The 22,567-nt window shown below is 39.6% G+C and overlaps 3 protein-coding genes across 6 annotated transcripts; all 3 read right to left on the bottom strand.

The window, feature by feature from the left end:
- Positions 1-639: 639 nt before the first annotated feature.
- LOC107836950 (uncharacterized) lies at positions 640-2,642 on the bottom strand. Of its 2 annotated transcripts, none has more exons than XM_016674634.1 (2): positions 2,346-2,642; positions 640-1,975 (listed from the first exon to the last, which is right to left on the bottom strand). In XM_016674634.1, exon 2 carries the CDS (start codon positions 1,941-1,943, stop codon positions 1,335-1,337), a length of 609 nt encoding a protein of 202 aa, XP_016530120.1. In that variant the 5' UTR covers positions 1,944-1,975; positions 2,346-2,642; the 3' UTR covers positions 640-1,334. The 2 variants fall into 2 exon arrangements, with proteins under 2 accessions (XP_016530120.1, XP_016530121.1); XM_016674635.1 differs by lacking the exon at positions 2,346-2,642 and adding an exon at positions 2,066-2,328.
- Positions 2,643-3,852: 1,210 nt separating this feature from the next.
- On the bottom strand, positions 3,853-9,578 carry mknk1 (MAPK interacting serine/threonine kinase 1). The gene is made up of 14 exons (XM_007558694.2): positions 9,449-9,578; positions 8,837-8,899; positions 8,305-8,407; positions 8,091-8,189; positions 7,910-8,007; positions 7,728-7,807; positions 7,557-7,630; positions 6,914-7,018; positions 6,776-6,831; positions 6,582-6,677; positions 6,300-6,494; positions 5,575-5,739; positions 5,424-5,467; positions 3,853-5,207 (listed from the first exon to the last, which is right to left on the bottom strand). Exons 2-14 carry the CDS (start codon positions 8,888-8,890, stop codon positions 4,988-4,990), a joined length of 1,389 nt encoding a protein of 462 aa, XP_007558756.1. The 5' UTR covers positions 8,891-8,899; positions 9,449-9,578; the 3' UTR covers positions 3,853-4,987.
- Positions 9,579-10,874: 1,296 nt separating this feature from the next.
- mob3c (MOB kinase activator 3C) lies at positions 10,875-17,282 on the bottom strand. Of its 3 annotated transcripts, none has more exons than XM_007558692.2 (4): positions 16,579-17,271; positions 13,267-13,851; positions 12,360-12,562; positions 10,875-11,226 (listed from the first exon to the last, which is right to left on the bottom strand). In XM_007558692.2, exons 2-4 carry the CDS (start codon positions 13,682-13,684, stop codon positions 11,197-11,199), a joined length of 651 nt encoding a protein of 216 aa, XP_007558754.1. In that variant the 5' UTR covers positions 13,685-13,851; positions 16,579-17,271; the 3' UTR covers positions 10,875-11,196. The 3 variants fall into 3 exon arrangements, with proteins under 3 accessions (XP_007558754.1, XP_007558755.1, XP_016530119.1); XM_007558693.2 differs by lacking the exon at positions 16,579-17,271 and adding an exon at positions 15,878-16,133; XM_016674633.1 differs by lacking the exon at positions 10,875-11,226 and having other exon boundaries at positions 12,424-12,562; positions 13,271-13,851; positions 16,579-17,282.
- Between the last annotated feature and the right edge of the window lie 5,285 nt (positions 17,283-22,567).

Genomic DNA, 22,567 nt, shown 5'->3' with positions numbered 1-22,567 from the left:
AACAGCAGGCAGCAGCCTTCGCTGTCCGAAGGGATCACAGAGTTTGGTCTCGTGTGTTTGGGGACAGCGTGTGTGTATAATGATGAGTAAACATGGCGCTCCGGTTGTTGCCCGCAGCCGTCGGCCTGATGCCAAGTGATGGGCAATTCGCTAAGAGGGGATTGTTTGCACGGTTGCCGCTGGTGTTTCTCAGATAACAAATGAGTTTATCCTCACAACCTGCACACTTTTCTTACATAACCTGACAAGATTTTTTTTTTTTTTATGGCTTCATGTTCGTAACGACCACTGACAACGGCAGAGATAGCAAGGCTCCAAGCTGACACAGGAGATGCTCTCTTTATTTGCGTTTCACATGACATACAGAATGGAAACAAATGTTAGTTTTTTTGTTTTTTTTTACACATTTCGAGTTGTTGCCGCCTTGCGCAACAAGTGATGTGAACTGTGAGAGAATCAAACTCAGAGATGTTATATAAAGTTAATGATAAACTGTGTCAGTGAGGCTCACAGAGCAGCCTTTTTCTCAATGGGGCTCAGCTGGACGCATATTATCTTCCATCCTCACATCTAGAGCAGCAGCAACAAACACCAGTCAGCCTATTGGGCACAAATAAGAAATAATCTGCCTATGCCAGGTTTTTTTTTTTTTTCACGAAAAAGAAGAAAAATGAGCAAATTTCTCTTTCTGTTGGAGGAAGGACAGCGTCTATCTCGGAGAACAGCAATAAACATGTAACAATATCCTGTAACGCAATTGAGTAATTACAGGAGCTGCACGACATGTTGTAGCGTGCAGCACGGTGGCCTTGAAGAGAAACACACAACGACACAACCAGAAAAGATTAAAAAAATAAATAAAATAAAAAAACATACAGCAGCATTTTAGAAAAACAAGAAAAAAATATACCACAGATTAGGCAGTTGTAAAATTAGGCAGTTTTATGTTGATTTGCTCTTACTGGTGAACAGAAAGCTAATGGCTTAAAAAAAAATGTTTTTCACAGATTCAATAAAAGCATCACAATTAATGACTCCCACTATTTTTAGTCAATAAATCTGAGAAAGGTTAGGAACAAATGCATCTTTACAGAAATCCTGCAACCCCTTCATATTCAAAACTGTTACAAAGGAAGCAGAAAAAATTGTTTCCAGGACCAGAATTGGTCAACATTTTGAGGTAAGAGCTCAAACATAGTGGAAGGTCTCATTTGGAGCATATCTGATCTCTTTTTACAGTTTTTCCTTGTGTTGAAAAGACGTTTGAGGTCCATCAGATGCACCCGTCCTGCGGTGGGATAAACAGTCGTCCAGTCAAGCACAGCCGGTCCGTGCTATGTGGAGGAGGATGTCTTCTGGTCAGGCAGCAGCTGTGTGGAAGTGCTCTCCTTGTTTTCAGAGGTCAGACTCGTTTTATCCCCGTCAGCACCCGTGTCACTCTTCTCAGAGCCCTGCGGCTCTTTGGTCTCACTCTGACAGGAGGCCAGAGCCGAGCCGTCCCCCTGGTTCGACGTGGACTTGTGAGAGGAGCTGAGGGAGTTTGTGGGGCTGAGCTGGACGGCCGTCGTGTCCTGCAGGGTGTGCTCGCTCATCTCCATCTCGAAGGCGACCGTCCCCATCCGCATCAGCCCCCACTTCTCCCCTCCCTGGGTCTTCCGAGCCATGTGGGACGGGGGTCTCCTGCTGACCACGCAGCAGGCCGTGAAGAAAGCCAGAGCCAGCAGCAAGAGGAGGGGCCCGATGATGATGGGAGGGTTGGCCGCCAGGCTGAAGGTGCCGAAGGCGAAAGCTCCGACCAGGGTGATGTTGATGCCGGCCAGCATGATGCACAGGCCGCAGGCGCAGCACAGAGCCGGGGAGGGCAGGTTCTGGTGCCGCAGGCTGCGCCGCTCTGGGATGTTGCTGGGAGCAGATGGTCTTGATTTCTCATCAGGTAGCACCATGTCTTAACAGGATTGGACGAAGCACTTCATCACTGCACACACAGAGTTTTGTGGGAGAAAGTTTCAGTTTTTTAGTCGTCATTGGTACATTTCTCAACGTCTCAATCGTCATGTTTGAGCACCTTTAAGGAAAAGAGAGACTGTCATGTATGATCAAACTGTCTCCAGTCAGAGGCTTCTACAGAAGAGCTGCGATACGGACTGTTACAGGAGAATCTCCCTCCCCCACAACCATCATAATCTACAACTGTTTGAACAAACATTTTCATTTAATTTCAGGATGAATGAAGGATTTTTGATTTGAGGCACACAGATCTATACCCAGGCAAAACTGGAAGAATCACATAAACCATTAAAAGTTCATTTCAGCAGCATTATTACCAACAACTCCGCGTCACTTACCTTTTATTGAACCCGTAGTCCTGCTGGGTGCCTGGCCGCGCTCTGTCTCTGCATCCTGTTGCACAGCAGCTGCGGGGTGAATGTTGTCTCTTCCTCCAGTAGGTGAACAGCAGAAAGCAGCTGCTGCACTGCTCGCCTCTCACCACTAGGAGCGCTAAAGAGTCAAGTCAAACAAACTGTCAAATCATCCTCATCCAAATACCCTTTCCTCCGATAACGAGAACTTTGACAAAATAGGAATCAGTAAGTTACGGTTAATTCTTAAGCTATTTAAAATAATTACTTAAAGTTTTTATTATTATTATTATTATTTAAGGCTATTAGAAAAGCAAAAGTCACTGCATAAAAACAGATACTTCTCAGATGTCATATAAATCATAATGACAAACTATTTCAGAGGAAGCCTGTTTCTCCTTCTTTCTTTTTTTTTCCACCAAGCAATTACTTTCTACATCCTTCCCCCTCCCTTTGGCCTTCAGCTCGCACAAAAGAGCCTTTGAAAATAAAAACTACTGACATCCCCTGAGTCAGAGCAAGTATATTAAGAGATAACCGTTGAACACAAACCAACACAAATTACACAAGAGGTGATATTTCAAAATTTTTTTATTGAGAACACAGCATCCCAGTGGAAATCTGCTCCATGCACAAGAACAGCTTTGCTCATCAGGTCCTACATCAAAGCTCTGCGGGGCTCCTTAATTGCGTACCCATTACCGCATCTCATTTGATGCCATTAAAACCCGGCATGAGGGGGGCGGCGGGGAAGGGAGGGGTTCTTTTTAGGATTCATAAAAAACAAGAGCGGGGGTTTTAACATGGCAAGTAATTGTTTCCTGATGTTGTCTCAGAGCAAATCTCTCTTAATTCCTGCTTGACAATGAAAGCTCTCAGTTGCTGAAGATATGGGGTGACCATGGCAACAGCACGAGATACGGGAAAGATGGGAGGGGAAGGGGTCTGTTCGAGGGCGGCAAGTAAATTTAAAAGGGTTAAAAGAAGTTCAGGTGGATACTGCAGCCCGAACATGAACCGAAAACAAAATGAAGTCAAAATACTTCAGCTTGCTCAATTCCTTTTACTTCCATGTTCACATTACCAAATACAAAACTAAACAAAATGCACTTACAAAAATAAATCCCTTTAATTACTTTAGGCCAATTTCTTACTATCAAATGTAACATGAAAATAAATCCCTTTGACTTTTATGACTATCTACAACTTTAAAAGCAAGAATCACAGCTCAAGTCTACAAAAAAAAAAAAAAACTCCAAATGTACTAAACAACTGAGCAGAAAAAAATAAATCAATATTTGTTGTGGTGTTTCTTTTTTTTGTTTGTTTGTTTTTAGAGCAAAACAAAACCTATCTGGAGGATTGAAATAAAGATTTAAAAAAAATAAATCATAATGCTCTGCATACATTATATTCTCCTCGAACCATGGAAGCCCATTCAGACAACTTCAAAGAAATTGAGTCATAGCCACGCATTTCAATGCTAAAATTATGGGTTGTAAATATATTACTGATGATTTTTAATTCAAATGATGAAATCTGAAGTCACAATTCTCAGTTAAGTTTTATAAAAAAAAAAGTTATAATTCACATTAAAAACGTTATGAGGTAGATAACCATAATTTTGACGTTGTACCTGGACTTATAATAAACTTATTGTTTAAAAAAAAAAAAAAAAGAAAATTGGTGTTGCAAAACAAATGGAAAAACAGAATAAAAAACACAATAAAAAAATGTTTATCTCAAAACAAAGTTACCTTTTTTAATGTATATTTAATTGATTTGACTTTAAATATACATTGCATTTAATGATAATTATTACCTCACAGTTATAACTTTAACGCTCATAAACAGCGACTATGAGTTCAGTTTTCTTTGAAGTGGCACCAATGGGCTTCTCTTGCATTCACTCAAACTACGTTCATTTTAAAGTACAGCAGTGCTACAGGTAGGTTGTGTTGCAGTGAAAAGATCCTTAATTCAAGCACCTGAAAATCACACTCATGCAATTAACACATAACGACTTTAACTGGTAATATGAATAAAAAGCTCCAGGTTTCTCCAAGAGTCGTCCACTTCTATCCTTCAAACATAAACACAAACATCCAATCACATCCACATACGGGCTTTAAGAAGCACAAATCATCCCTTTTCTGAAGCTTAATAGTAAAATCAAAATACTGAATAATTCACAGCTAATAAAAAAAGAAAAAGAAGAGAGAAATAAAATCAGCAAAAACAAAATGATTTTCACATGAGGACAGTAAACGGCTGCACCTCTAAAACGCTGTTCTGCTAATTATATGTCCTAGATTTATCTGCTGGCAACAACAGAGGTTTTGTTGTTGGCTTTTTGGTTGAGAATTACCAATAAATACATCGGTAAAGCTTAAGAAATACTTTTTTTTTTAAAGCGAAAAGTGATCTCGGGAGTTTAAAACCTAGGCAGCTTAAAAAAAAGTGTTGCATGTAAAGTTAGTCAACTCTGATGCCACGTGAGTGCTCCAATGAGACTCCCTGTGCAAAAGACAAAACAAAACAAAACAAAACAAAAAAAAAAAAGAAAGAGCTGGTAGAATCTGATATCGGTTAGCGAAGACAACCAGGAGGGAAGCTGTGCTGGTGGCTCAGGCTGCGAGGTCATCAGAAACAGGAGAGAAGTGCCCGCTGCGCGAAGCGTTGGACTGGGCCCGTCTGCGGGCCAGCCGGGAATTGGAAGGAGGGGACAGCCTCATGGAGCAGACGATGGACGCCGAGTCCTCCTGCTGCTCGTCGTGCTGGGAGAGCTGCCGGTTAAAGGCGATGGCTTCTGCTGCAAACTGGGTCAGGTCCTTGGTGCTGCTGTTCCTGAAAAGAGGAGATTCTGTGTTTTAACGACCAACGCTGTCCGCACGACCTACAAAAAGCTAATTCCTCGTTCCGCTGGACGAGGAAATAACGCTCTAAAAAAAAAAAAAAATGTCCCTTTCAACTCAAAATCATTTACGTCTCCCTTCCGCTGCCTAAAATGTGTCTGTTTTGTTTCAAAGCATCGTAAAGACATAAAAAACTCGCAAAGCAAACCTCTGTAGGACACGAGGAGTTGGAAGACCTCTCTCTGGTGCATTCTGTAAATATATATGGAAAAAAAAAAAAAAGGATTACAACAGTTTACTCACAGGATCAAATCAAACAACACAAGTCCTAAACCTGAATATATGGAAATAATACCGACCCCCTGTAGCCAAGGATGCTGCAGGACCTGAGCAGCGCTGAGGCGCAGAGTGGAGTCCCGAACCAGCAGCTTCGATATGAGATCCTTGGCTCCGTCTGTGATGTGAGCCCAGTCCTTGTCTGGAAACTCGTACTTGCCCTCCTGGATGCTCTCAAACAGGAAACTCTGAGGAAAGCAGTACGACCTAATCTTACTTCTTTCCAAACATAAATATGATGACGTTTTAATCGACATTTTAAAAGACATAAACACTTATGATGGATAACGTTGCATGTTCAGTTTCAGAAGTGACCGACGTACAAAAGGTATTTCTTGATTTAACTTTCGTAAACAGTGAAATCCTGGATCTTCAACCTGATGGGAAGTGAGTAAAACTTTGTCTTTTCTTTTTTTAACATATCACTACCACATCAAAATGTAATGTTTTGTATGGTGTTTTCTTTAAAACTTTGTAATTTTTAAGTTTTTAATTACATAAAGCACCTCAAACAGCCCTGCTGCTAAAATGTCCTATACACACCAAACATTAATTGATTGATTAACACAAAGACCTGCTATTTTTCCCATTTCTCTGGACCACCACCTACTTGATACATGCAATGATTTATATAAGCATTACTTTATTTCACTTGTACGGAGAAGGAACTGTAAAGCTCTATCAATGCATGTAATAATGCGTGTTTTGTCAGACGTTATAAGCACAGAAACTAAACTTGAGAGCACACCTGGCACGCTCTGCATGCTTCCCCCCGGTCCCACCCGCAGTCGGTGCCACAGTGGCCTGTGAAGGGGGGGCTTCCACTCAGCAGGATGTAGAGGATGACGCCGAGGCTCCACAGGTCGCAGCGCTTGTCGTAGAAGGAGGCCTCGTCGGTGAACGCCTCCACTACTTCTGGAGCCATGTACTCCGCTGAGCCGCACTGAGAGAAGCGAGACGTCGGCGTGTTTAAAAAGTCACGGCCAAGTCGTAAATCGGAGTTTGGAGTGAAATGTTAACGAGCCCGTACCGGCGTGGTGAGCTCTGGCGTCGTTATGGGAGTACAGGCGCTGCTGAGCTTTACGCCGCTTCCCAGATCAAAGTCGCAGATTTTTACTGGCGACACCTGAGAGAAAACAGAAAAAGGGGAAGGACATTTATTACAGCCATAACAAATGCGTACAGGGATAACCGTCTCCCTTAAAGCTTAATAACGTCACTTACCCGGTCTGTGTATTCGCACAGGATGTTTTCCAGCTTGAGGTCCCTGTGAGCAATTCCTGAGAAATAAAAAACACACTCCAAACTAAATCTTTTTCACGTCAAGACTTCGACACGTAAGCTGTTCAGAAACAAATGTACCCTTTGTGTGCAGAAAGTCCAAGGCTTGCGCAATGTCCCGGACCACCTTGCTGGCCTCCAGTTCGTTGAAGTGCTTTCGGTTCTGGATGTGTGTAAGAATGGAGCCTGCGGGAAGAAAGGAGGATTACTTACATTTCTGTTTACAGCGCCTCGCAAAAGTTTTCACATATGGAGGAATTTTTTCTGCCATAATCCCGAGAGCACACATTTTCAGTCCGAAAGCAGGAGTTCATATCTTTTGTTCTCGAAACTTTTTAGTACTTTTGCTTACGTTCATATTTTGAAAGCCGGACTTCATGTCTTTCTTCTGAAAACTTGAAATGCTTGTACTCAAAGCTTCTCCTCGAAAGTTGAAAGTGTTGTACAGACTGAAAATGTGTGCTCTTGGATTATGGCAGAAAAATTCCTCCATATTCACGGTGCTTTTAATTTTTAGCATTTTTGAAAAGAAATCCACAGTTTACTAAACTCTCTTTATGCTAGTTGAACACATAAAATCCAAAGGAGATACATTTGATTTCATGGTAGCATATTGGAAAAAGCACAAGGGTTATGAATACTTTTGGAAATACTGAGAAACCGATAAAAAATAAATAAACATGTTAGACGTGTGCAGATGGCACCGTTAATATTTCATACTTGCCTCCACGCAGCTTTTCAAACACCAAGTAAAAGTACGAGCTGTCTTCAAAGAATTGGATCAGTTCCAAGATGTTCCTGGACAGAGACATTCAGAGCCATTTAGAACGGGTTTCATTTATTGTTTGAGCATGTTTTTAACAGAAATGACGAACAGATTGCATGAACAACTCACTTGTTTCCTTGACACTGATAGAGAGTCTCCACCTCTCGAAATACTCTGCTTCGGCTGTGCCCTGCAGCCTTTTCTATGATCTGCCCAAGACGACACGCAAGACATGTTTAGTTGTCTATATAAAAACATACAGTTGTACTTATCTGACAAAAAAAAAAAAATAATAAATAATAATAACTCACTTTCACAGCAAACTCCTGTCCATTTTGCAGGCTCACACATCCTTGAACTTTAGCATATGCCCCCTGACCAAGCACCTCATCTGTCAGTTTGTACAGATCTATGCGAGAGAAAGCAGGACATTAACGCCACTGCGTCTCGTTGTCAAGCGATGAGGACGACACTGTCAAATAACTTCATTACCATTAAAGGTGCCTGTGAAGCTGTCGGTTGCTCTAGTCCGTTTCTTCTTTCTCCTTTTGGAAAAATCCGGGATGTTCACCGGCTGACTTTTCTCAATCTCTGCAGCAGAGCAGAAAATTCTTAATCTACACGTGTAATGTAACATTTACCAGGATGTGCTGCCATTCAAACGAGCGTGCATACAGCTGCTACAACCATTACAAGTGGTGCATACCTGCTGTACCCTGCGAGAGGGGCTGCGGTTCTTCCGTGATGTTCCCATTGTTCTGGATTCTCGCACAGGTTTGTCCTACTTGGCCCCCAGCCAGGGGGTTACCCTGTAACACAGAGAAGCAGGCCGAACAGCCAGGGGAGGGAGAAAGAGGGGGGGGGTGAAGCGAGAGCAGCCAGAGAAATCAGGTGGTGGTCCAGCAGAAAATGCAAGAAAAACAATGAATAATATGTCCACTTGGGCTTGGTTGTTCAATTTCGCAGAATCTTGTTCATACAATCTTCTTTTTAAGACGTCTGAACAAAGTTATAGTTGTATTTCTAGCATTAGAAACCCACCTCAACCCTGGTTACAAATGCAAATCTTCACCCAACCTTTTAGAGTGAATGACTCATGAATTATGGTTGAGCTTCTGTTTTTATTTTGTCAGATAAGGCCAGGCAGTGTGAGAACTACTTCCAGTAAGCTCAACATCCTGAAACGCATTTCAGGAAGCGAAAGCAGAGAGATAGTAAGAGATAAGAGCAGACCAAACCTGGTGAGGCTGCTGGATGGTCTGCAGCTCCGACATCACGCCATGCCTCACCATATCTGCCAACTAAAGGATTACAAACGGAATTAGTGAGAAATTCAGTGCAAGAAGCGTAACAACAAGCTACTGCGTGTAGGGAGAAGAGAGTACATGTACAGAATTTGAGCTATGGCAGTAAATCACCTAAGAATACAATTATGTAGCTTCTGTAGAAATGCATGTCTGAATTTGTCAAATATTTTTAGTTTGTGTGCATTCAGTCAAAACCGGATCGGCTACTTCTTGTAAACTTATTGGTTTTAGTTTTATCCGAAGTAAACCTGATGTCTTCTTTTATAGAATGCGGATGGTCTGAATTTTATCAACAACCTGATTACTTAACAACTCGTCCAAAAGTGTGGAATTGGCAGTTCTGTTCGTAAACAAAACAGCCCTTTTTTTTTCTTTACCCCCTGCTACTTAGCCATCTGTGGCTAAGGTTAGCTAACCAGCTAGGCTAACTTCTTCTATCGATTCATTCCTAGTTGTTTGACTGTTGAAGCTAACCCTGTCACGAGAGAGTTCAAATAATCCCACATACGCAGTCAGATAAAACAAAATAAAAAACACTCTGACCTGGACTCCAGAGCAGCCAAATCCTTCCTGTCAAAGCCTCTGCCGCCAGCTGATGTAAGCTCCCATTGCTAACTGAGATCAATCAGTCAGGCAGCCAATGACGCACAGGGCGGGAAAACGCATAAACAGACTGTCGGCCCGGCCATTCCGGTTTTCCCGTTTTTCTATTGGTGGAGAATGAGGTCGCTTGCGTTACGTCACTATATGTGACTGGCTGCACGCCTCCATCCACGTAGCGGGGAATTTTTGTGCGTGACGAGAGACTTTTTTTTTACTCAGCCTCACGCCCCTTTCAGAGTGCTGACAAGTCAGCACAAAGAGGTAGAATGATTGTTATGTATACACTGAATAATGTCCAATTTGCATTTGGACTACGGAGGGCTAAAAGTATCACGGTTCGTCAAATAAAGCAATTGTCTAAAAGGTATTATTACTCTATATCTATTCCACAGATTGTGAAATCAGTTGACAGGATTTTACAGGAGTTCCTCCCACTTTGTTTTCTGGTGGCTCCCATCATAATGTAGACTTTGCTGTCTTGGATGTAGGACACAAAGGAGACCATCCATATCCCCAAATTTTAACCCAAGATGAGGACAAAGTCTGATAAAGTGCACTTTATAAATGAATGTTTATATGTTCTTATGTGTAAATAGGATTTGTTGTGTGTTTTTTCTTGTTTTTTTTGTTTTTTTTTGTATTTTTATGTAATTACTAAATATACAGAGTATACATTTATATAAGGTTTTTCTACTTAGATTATCCACTCAAACCATGTTGTGACCAAGAAGCTTGAAAAGTATGGTTATGGCGGGTTTTCTCTGTAGTTGCAAGTTGGATTTTCAGGTTGTTTATGCAGATGATTAATACATTTCAAAATAAATAATTATTTTGTTATTAAAGCCTCCTTTTCATGTACACTTGCTGAATTGTTTATTTTTAATTCCAATTCCCAGTAATTTAATGTTTATTCATGGTATTAAGGGATAATACTGTCCATAAAAAAGAAAAAAAAAACAGAAACTGACCTGAAAAATGTTTCCTAATGCAAAATGTTATATATTTTTAAATAAATTTAAAGGAGGCCAAAATCTTATAAGATTAGCAACATCTTTATTTTATTGTATGAACGTATAAATTCTTGTCTTTTTTCTTTATTGACTTGTTTGTTTACGATGGGTCAGTCTGAGATTTATCATAAAGTTGAGCCTAAATACCATATTTTGAAAAAAGTAGGACACAAAAATTTGATAAGTGGTTTCAATCAAACCAGAAAAGCAACAATTTACACAACTGCTGCTAAATTTATTCTTTTTTTTTTTTGACAGATTCAGCTATGTTCTCAAGGGTTTTTGTTTGCGATTGGTGTGTAATATTTGATGGCCTTACTGTGCTTTTATTTTGCAATAATCAAAAACACGCTCCGAGACGTTTAATAAAAACATTTATAACCAAAAACGTTCATACGTCAAGCACAACACATAAAAACTCAAACTTGAAGCAAAACCACATAAAATGCAAGGAAAAAAAGAAGTGGCGTTTTGCCAGAGGCGGACACAGAAATATAAAGATATAGCACCACAAAACGTGCACTGTCTCTGAAGATACAGCGTCTCTCTCCAAAGGAAAGTGGAAGGTGAGTGAAATCCATGAAACTGTCCAAAGTTTTGGAATGTTTTACAGATGGTGTTCTCTCCGGGGGCTCAGATATCGTCATAGTGTAAACTCCTCTGTCCATGTGCTTCTCGTCAAGTACATATCTTCTCTGTCATCTCCCTCTGCAAAGCAAAAACGAGGAATGAGTTAACACAATAAATATTCAGTATTTCCAAAGAGATCCATTGCAATAAACTGAAATTAGAGTTTCAAAATTAAACCGATATTCGGGTGTGAGATTTCCCGCTTTTGTTCCTCCAAGACCAATAATGAGGAAGTTTAAAAAAAATAAGTAATAATGTGAAAACAAAACTGGATTTCTTTTCTCTGCGAATGCTGAAATAATTGTCTTATCTTCATTTGCATTTCTTCGTGGAAAGAGCTCCACAGCTCAGGCAAGAATAATTGAAACCTTTCGCTGGCACGGCGAACACTGTTCTCCATCTGCTCTGATGTGATAGAGCTCTCTGCTGGAAAAATGCTACAAATTACAGATTCTTTTCTCATTACATGACTGCAAAGAGTTGGCGTGTTGTTTTAGGCCAACTGCTTCAAAGCAGCTGAAAACCTCCGTTGGAGACGGAAAGTTGAGGTCAAGAAATTTAACATTTATCCATTTGCCATCAATAACTGGATGGGAAACTGTTGTCATGGAGAAAATACAGCTGATGTGTCGAAGTGCTTTATATTTTGTCACACTGTAAGCCCTTTTATTTTGTAAAGCAGCTCTGATAAATTGGACACAATGGAATTGTGTTGAAGTCTGGATTTTGACTGAATCATGTTATCACAACCTTTTTGACCCAGAATCAAGCTTCATTCATCCTCCCATTAACTCTGACCAGATTTCTGGCCACTCTTCTCTCTTTCTGGGGAGAAATATTCCTGCATCATAATGCTGCCGCTCCCATTTTCACCATTTTCCTGTGCAGTGTTAGCTGCACTGAATCATATTTTACATGTTGCTCTAAACAAAAATACAATTTTGGACATCATGACCAGAGCACCTCCTTCCACATACTTGATGTATGAACTGAAAATCGTGTAATTTCCCTTCTGTAACACAATTATGCAGTAGTTTCTGTTGGTCTAGCATTTTAAATCCCTCTGAAATTAATATAAATTTTCCCCAAAACATTCCATAGATATAAAATCTTTAACAGAGCATTGTTTGTTTTGTCTATGGTGAGTAGGGAATAGCTTTTCTTTCATTCAATGGACAGCTAACAGAGTGGTGTGGATGTTAAAAACTCACCAGAGGCTCCAGTTCAGAGTTATCGATGAGACTGAACTCTGAGATGAAGTAGTAGTAGTGTTTGTAGCAGGTGTTGATGTGGGCCTCAGCGCCCATGCTGCAGATGCTGTCAAAGTGATGGATGTAAACATGCACAAACACCCGGAAGAGACGGCTCAGGATCTTCTTGCACACCTGCTGGAAGTTCTTGGGAAATGGTACACCTGCAGGAAAGCAGCAGGAAATGAATAATTTACGATTTTTATGTCGACATTGTGACATTGGGTGTTGACCAATTAGGGCTTTGACTACAAAAATAAAAGTTATCTGAAAACCGTTGTGTTTCATTCTATTATAAAGTCAAGACAATAAAACAGTTCTGAAAGAAGTCAATTTGCTGAGGTGCGCATCTGTATTATATGATTATTTTGCACCCTATTATAAAAACAACAAATAGGAAACATCCTATTAGAAATACTTTAAGTGCAACAACCCAAATGGTACATTAAAGTTTTGCTAGTTGTACACAGTAGTAAAATTGTTGTGCCTGTTAGACTACGAGTTTTTATAAGTTAACTCAGGAAAGTGGTGGAAAAGCTATCAAACTGTGGTTTTTCCAGAGTCTTGCAGAGGATAATTTTGATCTGAGCGCCAACTACTGAACTATCCCTCATTTATGCAGGCACTTCTCACCTCTCATTAAATCAATGATTATGCATGTCATTAAAAAATACTGCCACTGTTATCTATTCTCTGCTAAATGCCAATATCACTTTCTAATTAACCTCATATTGAACTAGATCCTCTTGTTGGAAAGCATTAATGAGGTCACATAGCAGGCACTGACGCATCACTGCACAAAACGCCCGGTCCTCTCCCAGATGATGCACTCAGTCACACCTTTCATTTGTGAAGTTCTCACACACACCTACTCTGGTGGGGAAGATGTCCTCATTGTTGATTAGAGACTCTATCCAGTCCATCAGCAGGTTCATGTACTTGATGGCAGGCAGCTTGGTGGGCTTCTTGTAGTCCTCGCCATCCTGCCATCTGTACTCGTACTTCAGGCCCCCGGACATGATGGGGCACGTGCGCTCGCTGCAGTACTCGCTGACGGTGCCATAGATCAGGTTGATCCTGTTGAAGAAGTCCACCACGTGAACCGCGATCCAGTCGTTGAGGTTCTCCCCCTCGGGCAGCTGTACCACTTTCCTCAGGTCCAGGCCCGACTTGAGCGAGGCCTGGGCCTTCTTGTAGAGTTCGAAGCGCTGCGTGCCGGGCTCAAAGCGCTTCCTTGGCCTGAACGTTTTGGCTTTGCTGAACACTTGTCCGAGACACAGCGCCATTGGCTCAGCCGCTTCCCCCGAGATAAGGGGAGGTTAGGGCCTCCACAATGAAGAATAAGTTTGAGTTTGATAAAGCTGAGCTTCCTGAGTGAATGAGAGGGAGCAGCCTGGTTCAGGTTACCACGGGTCAGTGTCTGTCATGTGAAGATTCCCAGCTGAAACTTTTTCTGTAAAGAGCAACAACAGATGTGTTAGACATATCTCTTGCCTGTCAATCTACTGGTTTGGTCACCGTCAGTCCAAAATTTTAAAGGAAACAACACAAAATCCTACCAGTCGAATATGCAAATGGGTTTAATTAAAAATAAATTTACAAAAAAAAGTTTTGCTTCATCAGCTGGGATCAAATCTTCCTAAATGTTGATACTGCATTAACTTTTTTAGGGATTTTATGTGATAGACCTCGACATAGACACAGTAGGCCTGCATAGTTGTGATGTGAAAAACAAGCATGTTTTTTTTTTAATCTTGCGGTTCAACCTCACTGAGTCAGTGCTTAAAAAAAAGCATTTTCCTTCTCTGGCACAACAAAAACTAAACTTCTTCAGCAGTGACATGGAAGCTGCTCATAGTTGAGAGGAAGATTAATTGAGCTAAAATAAAAAACAAAACTGGAGGGAAAGCTGTTGGTGGCTGCAAAAGGGTGATGTTCTCCTTCCAGCAGAACAATATAAAATATATAAATGGAGCTAAAATGAGCTGAGAATGGCCCAGTCAAAGTCCAGCATCAAATTCAGTTTAAAATATAAAAGGGGCTCTACATTATTCTGACTGAGATACAGAAAGTTTGAGAAGAGAAAAGAGCAAACTGTATGTGTCTAGACAACAGTCTGGTGAACACCAGATGAAAAGGCACAACATGATTGGATCTACATGCATATGTGGTTTCAATTTCTCACACACTCTTCAAGACACACCGAGGCGAGTTTCATTGAAAAACCTCCTGCTTCAGCACACAACGTGCATGCTGAAGCAGGGGTGTTTTGTCAAATGTGTAGTTCACAACAGTGTAGTAAACACAGCATCATAGCAGAGAGGAACAGCTATTATTAAGGTCACACTTTTGGAGGAAGAGGAAATAATGACTGACAAACAGCAACATTTCATTTTATTTTCCGTGCTGACGGAAAAAAAAAAGAACGAAAGGCAGCGGTGGGACACATAGTCACTGCGTCGGACCAGGACCGAGCAGGGAGAGTTTAGTTTTTTTTTTAGTCTGACTGCATGTGTTTCTTCAGACAATTCCTCCTCTAAACTATTCATCTTGCTGTCTGGCTGAAAGAGGACTTATTGAAGTTAAGTCGTTGGGGCTGTTTTTCACATTAACCAACACAAACACAAAATTCTGACCAATCTGACCGTCAGAGGGACGGAAAGTTCGCCAGGGGGTTGTGACAAGACGGGGCGGACTACATGAGGCTGTGAACAAAACAAAATGACACAAAATGGCTCGACCATACAGAAACCTGAAACAGTTGACTAAAGTAGGCTAAACACAAAGGCAATCCAAACTCTTTAGATTTTTATTTGAGAATGTTTTCTTTCTGAAAACTCGGTTTTCTTTCCACTTCCCAATGAAGCACTATACATTTCCAGACCTTCTCTTAACTAAGCTGTTACTCATGATAATTTGAAAGCAAATTGTCTAACAATAAACACACAAATAACCTCTGAGGATAAGTTGTACCTTTATTAGCTTCTTTGAGGTCCATGAGCAAAAAATAAAGCAGTTGGCTTTAAAAATAGCAGAAATTTGTTGGAACAAGAGTCGGGCCACTCGAGTCAAGCCTGATTGAGAAAATAAATGCCACACCGTGACTCCCTACGGATTAAATGTCCTCAGTGAACTCATCTCACTGGCGAGATGGAACAGCATGACAGAGACCCCTAAATGTTTTGGTTAATAAAACTAAACAGGAAACAGCAGACTGAAAAAAATATATATACTTTGAGAAGAGATTAAAGTTTCTTCAGTAAGGTATGAAAAATGTATTTGAGGTCATGAAGAGCTTGTTGAAGTGAGTTGTTTTAATTATTCCGTCGTGTTTACTTGAGAAGCTGCCTTTTAATTTTGAGCTCTAAACGCACATGGAGTCACCACAGGTTTGACACGGTGAAGAGTGAGGTTGCAATATGACACTACTGTATATCCGCGTTTGTGTCCCGAGTCCCATTTTTAACTGCAGATCTTACCGTTTCCTGTTGCTTTTTCCCTTCCTGAAGCCACTATGCCTTCTAAAAAGCAGGAACTTCACTATCATTTGACTCCACGTTACAAACCAAGATGTGGGAACTTTTGTAAATTTGTGCACCAGACAGTTTTCATCGAATAGGTCCTAGTAACAAAATTATAGCTTTAGATGAAAAGACAAAAAGAAGCACAGAGATTAGTTCTCAGTAAAAAGCAGCATTCACACTGGGATTGCTCTCAGTTCACCAGAGTGGAAGAGTGAATACGTGGTCATGGGACAGCAGCTGATGTGCCAATAAAAGAAAAAAAAGGGGCAGGCACATTTCCAGAGTTTCGTTTGACGAGTCTGAGAGACCTTTTTTTTTTTTTTCATCCAAAAGCAAAACACACACCAAACTTGTTTCAAACCCCATCAACAACTGGGAACATGACAGTCAAAATGACGACGAAGTGACGTTAATTTTGTTCACTCTGCAAGTCTCAACAACCTCAGGTTAAAACAGGTCTAATCATGCTCTGGGAATAACAGGCACTTCATGCATGCTTTTCTGATCTTAACAGTTTGTCTCTGACACACCGGAGTAGTAGAAGTCCACAGAGAAGAGAAAAAACAACTCCTACAGAACAGATAGGATAACAAAAAACTTCTTCAGCAGTGAAGAATGTGAAATCAACTGAATGGATGAAACTCTCAGCACTGTACCTCACTGAAATCCCTCGGCGGAGAGTTTGGGATGTGGCGGAAAGTTGTTCAGAGAGGATTATGCTCCCTGTAGAAGTCAGAGCCAGTTGTTCCCTCTCTGGCTCCTCTCAATCCTGCCTCTCCGATGGTCAACCGGCAGTGGAGCTCTGACTTTGCTCAGCAGCACGGGCAACACAGAAACGCATAAAGAAAAACTGTTTGGTTTTTCTTCCTGTGGATGATGTCACATCCTGACTTTGTCTGCTAGCCTCTGCTGTATACAAATGTATGTTCACATGTGGGTGTGTTTGTAGAGAACCTATAAATTTAAATAGAAAAGGCTTCCCAAAGCATGACTCTGCCCTCTTTCCTTTCTTCTTTTTTTTTCCTTTTGTCATTCAGTAAGACGAGTAGCCAGCCCACTTGCTTCACCCAAGCCCAGCCCTCTGGTAAAAGTCCTAAGAAAACAACCTCTTCTCATGAACCACATGTTAGACAGAGGCAGAGATCCCACAAACATTTCTGGATGCCTGGGAGTCTGCTTGTCTTTTTTTAAGACTCAATACCATACCATTAAAATTCTTTGCGTTGCAGAAATGCTTGAGCTAAACTTACAGTGCTCAGAAAAAGGGCAGCTCTTTACCTCTTAATGTGATATTTATGGGAGAACGCGCTTTGAATGGGGCACCTTTAGGAGGTAACCATATGGTAGTTGACCCTCCCTTTTGTCTTGGAGAGAATGAGTGTCACTGAAGTACGGGTGTCTGTTTCTAGAGTGAAACCCAACCTGGCAAAAGAAAAGCTGAGTATGGACTCATTGTTAACGGGTGCCCTCTTGTGTAGGAGGAATACAAATGTAAATATACGTGTGGGCTATGAGATAAGTTAACATCTGGAGTTTCTTTGAGTTGTTTTTAAAAGGTACATATTATCTTAACGAGCCTGAATGGCTCAACCGGCTAAAGAGGAAGTCAACAAGTCAGAAACGTTTCTCTGAGTCTGGTTCTGCTGGAGGTTTATTTATCTTAGAAGCACGTTTTTCCCTAAATAGCTTTGTAGAATGGTAATTATTTTTATCCAAACTGAATATTTCATGCTAATTTTAACTCCTGCCTAAAGTGAAGGCGGGTGTGTATTTTTGCTTTATTGCACGGATTGTTATAATTATTTTTATCATTGCCCTTTTGTGAGCCACTTCTTCCGCCCCCCATTAATTACAAATGAGACGTTTTAAGCACTTTAATTAACTTTAAAGCTTGGGATAAATTTATTCAAAGGAGATTATTAGGGGTACCAAATATTATGCCATTTTAATAATTTTTAATTTCTTAAAAACTAACATGGCATTTTTTTCCCACTGAATAAAGTTAAGAAATCATTAATGTCCAATGGTGCCACTGCTGTTTTCTTTATTTCTATATGTGTTTTCATCTATATCGATAATTTGAACAAATTTGGCCATGTCTGTATTTTTGCGCCATTTCAAGCTGTGAAGACGGAGTACTGTCATGTGTTGTAGTAACCATATAAATACACTAGATGTCGCCCTGATTTAATGTGAGAGATCTGCGCCACGAGGAAGTTACAAATAGAGAATTGCAAATTTGAGAATTTGAGAATTGCAAAATTGCAAATTGCATATCAAACATGTCAAGTTTCCAATTTGAACTTTGGAAATAAATAATTTGATCACGTTTAGGAAAATTTCTTAAGATTAAATTTCTAGATTACATTACCTCAAAATGTAGTAAGGGAGTCCAGATATTACACTGTCAACACATTAAATAAAGGTCCAAAGCTGAAAAATAAGATTTGTGTAAATATCTAAATCTTTATGCTGTAAAATCTATGGATCAAAGCATGTGTTTTATTTAGTCAATTTTAGTTTAAATATTTAGGTCAAAGTTCTGAAACTTGGAACTCTGCAACAGGAAGTGGATCTCCAGATCTGTTGGAGATCCACTTCTCCAGCAGATAGATAGATAGATAGATAGATTCACTCATTCACAGTGAATCTTAATAACTTTGAGTAAAAATGATCAAGAACAAGTAAATGTTTTTAAATGTAACTATAACAACTAATGAAAGTTTTAGCAGTTTTTCAAAATTTTCTTTCCTGGAATAATGTCACTGAATTTCCACAACAGAATAAACCTTAAAGGATAAAAAAAAAAAAAGTACTTCTTTTACTCAACATCAACACTCGACAATTGGTGAATTTTTAAAAATGAAAACAAATATCCTATGGTAGATATTTTTCAATTCTAAGTTGTCCTTTTCAAAAGTTAATGTAACATTAGCAACTGAATTAGTTTTATTTAGCTGGACTGAGACCAAAAATGTCTGTTTGGATTAAGTTTTCAGATCCCTGGTTGAAGGATGTACATATTTTGTAGTTTTAAAAAATTACTACATTCACTTGAATAACGAGTGAGCATATGCAGTGTAAAAATTTAGTTAATGATTTTTTATTTATTTAATTTGATCTCAAAGCCTTAAACCTGTTTAAGCTTCACATCATATCATGTTACTCTCTCATCAAAAACACTGAGTGTTGCTTTGATTCGTTTTAGAAACACTGCGCTGACCCTGCCAGTCTGTGTGTGAATGAACGGATGCGTCTTGTAGTGTAAACACACCGAATGAAATATTTAAGTGAACAACATCGCAATTTATTCCAAGAAATGGATCATTTCTAATGTGTTTGACTCATGTTAAGCTAACTTAAAATATTTTTTAAATGCCTTTGTATTCAGATTTTTCAGAAAGTCTCAAAGTATCAACAGAAGAAGAGAATGGCATAAAGAAACAGATACACACGTGAATATAATATAAAGAACAGGCAGGGCCTCCATTAAATTCTTTTTTGTTTAATGTTGCATATACAACAATGTAAATGATGAATGGTGTGGATGAATCACAGAGATAAACGTGAGTATTAATCCACCTTGCCCTATTCCCTAGTTTTCCTCTTTCCTCTCAGTCTCACTGTCATCTTTAAACAATGTGTCAGAGGAGGAAGTACTGCCAGCCGGGCCTTTTTTTTTTTCTTTTTTTAAATTTTTTGTTCGCCTGTCACTAAGCTCTTAGCTTTGTCATAGTTATTTGAAAACATGCTTGTCATCATTGTGGCAAACCTGGAGCAAAGCACCTTAAATCACTGCTGCTTCCGGAGTCTGGAAAGTAAGAAGATTCTGTCACGTTAAAAAACATTTCTTGTACATTTCCCTACACAACATTTGTGCTTTTGTGTGTGTGTGTGTGTGTGTGTGTGTGTGCGTGTGCGTGTGTGTGTGTGTGTGTGTCAAAATCTGTCCGATAACCTGATTATTAATTGTGTGCGAGAAAGGTGACCGCTGGAAACAGAGGAAAAAACATTTGACTGTTTTATAGCTGAATGACAAAGCATTACAGCTGTACAGCAGGTTCACTGACCTGCTCCGGATCATTAAACGGATCGTCATGTCAGCCAATCGGCCAATCACAGAATCTAAATATCTGCCCACTTACCTCATTAGAAAACTCAACAAACATCATGTCTCTATCTTAAGATATGGAGTTTGTTGCTTAAATGACTTCATACCAAACATAAGGATTGGTTTATGGCTTTGCGGAAAGCAGCTATCGCTGCCGTTGGGTGATACATATTCTGAAGGAAGTTTTTATCTTATCTTGGTATCATAAGTGCTGAATGAGAACTCTACTGCGTAAAGATGTGACTCTTTTATTCCACAGCGTAGTCTGCCTGTTGGAAGATAAACACTGCTCAATCAGTTCGTCTTGTCTCAGTGATAATTTACCTATAAAGTATTATTTTATTAGATAAGGTGTCGTCAAGCTACTTGAACTCTCCCCGACCATTTCGGTTTGACTCCTATGTTTTGAAGTGTCAGTTTTATAGTTTTCTCTTTTCAAAATGTATTTTATTCATTCAATCAAGAACTTTGTGTCTTGTAGAGAAGAGACACGTATCCTCAATGCCAAAGGAGTATCAGTTTTGAGATTAACATTACTTAGACCCTTCTCAATAATTAGTGGAATTATTATTATTATTATTATTTACCTAGATTTCTGCATTTTCCACTGCTATTTCCATCATTTTAAAATATTCTGAAATTATAATATTACCTTAAATTTATTTATGTCATTGGCATGAACAATGTTGAGCTTAAAATGTATTTAACCTCCAGAAGATGACAGTAGGAAATTTAATTTATTTGCGTTGTTATTAAATCTCAAATTTTTTTCATTTATGCAGGTTTAAAAATATAAATTTTGCTTGTACCTAAAATTACATCTTGCACACCAATGTTGAAGATGTTGGAACCCTCGATCTTATCCAACTCTCAGGGAACTCTCACCAACTAATACTTCAGACCAAATAGTATTTCCAAGCAGGACTGAACATAGTTGTCAATGTCCAATTTTAAATTCACTTTCTATCTCAGCTCTATGGCTCCTGTTAGAGGGTCGGATGCATAAGTGAAAAATATATCAGTGTTGTTGCATTTGATGCAGAGAAACTGGAAAATGTACGGATCTGAGCAAGGTCGATGGCTGCACAACTGAGTCAGAGCATCTACAAAAATGTGACTCTTGGGGCTGTTCATGGTCTGCAGTGGTCACCGTCTAGCAAACGTGGTGGGCCGTGTGGTCTGGCCAACAAGTGAGCTACTTCAGCTCCATGTTGTTATTGTAGTTACTGTGGGTTTCGAAAAAGGAGCTAAAATACACGGTACATACCAGCTTGTGCAAATTCATAAGTAGAAAAACTCCAAAATAAAAAATATTTGGCTGAAATATTACTGTTTTTGTTTTTTTTGAGAGAGCCTACTGCTGTTTCCTATCTCTAAAAGGTCCCAAACATTATAAATACACAGTAATAAAAAGAAAAAGACACAAAAAGTCAATGCAGTTAGCAATATTGCCCTCCTGTCTATGCATGAAATAGCTGTTTCCATGAGCGCCTCTTAGACAACACGCAATATAAGTTCTCTTAGTTGACGTTCACACAGCAGGCAAATGCAACCTAAATCCAATGTAATTGTTCATATGCATCTCAATTTTTTGATGGCAGTCTGAACGACTCAATTCTTAAGTTTTCAAGCCCATAAATTCCTATCTGTGCCACTTCTTCATATGTAGTAATTTAAAGTGTTCAAGCTGACTTCGCTCTGAACAGTTGCGTCACATTTTATGACTTGTGTCATTGATGTGAGACACGCATCATAATTCTGCTCCAGAAAAAGCCAGAGGTGGTAAATCTCGACGTAAACAATGAGAGCCTCATTGTTTACATCGCCAGCAGCGACCAACATTTGGCTTTCTTTTTTCTTAGCTAGCTTTTGTCTTTTTCTGATCTTTTGAAAATACTGCCAGCACCCATTTCAACAGTGTTAAATATCTCCATTTAGATGGCAGCATCCTTTGTTATTTCATTAAAAAAAAGTGTGCTGCTGTGCGATATATGTTCTTCTTCTGTGTCAATCTGGGGTTGTAAACCTTTAACACATAAGTCTGATTGAGAGCATTTAAATAGCGTGAATGACCACGAACAAAAACAAACAAATATATTTCAGCAAATATTGGAACGGAGCATCAAGACCTGCTATTTGAATTAAGTCTCCACTTGTTCTAGCTCTGTGTTCATGAGTATCAAAATGTACTCTACTCAAGTGAACAGTGGCCAAGCGGGTCACATTGTCTATGAACATCTTTTACAAGTATACATGTTCCTTTACATATATTCTCTGCATGCATTCACTTTACAATTCTTAACCTTATTATTTAAAATATTTGAACAACTTTTACTTCTTTATTCATAAATTGTGAGCAAACAGTAACAAATTACACCCCTACTTGTAGAGCCAATCATCCTCGCTTGACACAGTAAGGGCAACCAGACACGGTCATGATTGGACAGGTAAACATACTAAACGTAAATATTAATTTATCTATATTAGTAGTTTTGCTTTTACTTGCCAAAAATGCATTTGAAGAATCTTTCAGT

Source organism: Poecilia formosa, unplaced genomic scaffold (assembly GCF_000485575.1).
Source record: "Poecilia formosa unplaced genomic scaffold, Poecilia_formosa-5.1.2 Scaffold98, whole genome shotgun sequence".
In the NCBI taxonomy this organism is placed as follows: Eukaryota; Metazoa; Chordata; class Actinopteri; order Cyprinodontiformes; family Poeciliidae; genus Poecilia; species Poecilia formosa.
Note: the sequence above shows the minus strand (reverse complement) of the source record. Positions and strands in the feature narration are given on the sequence as shown.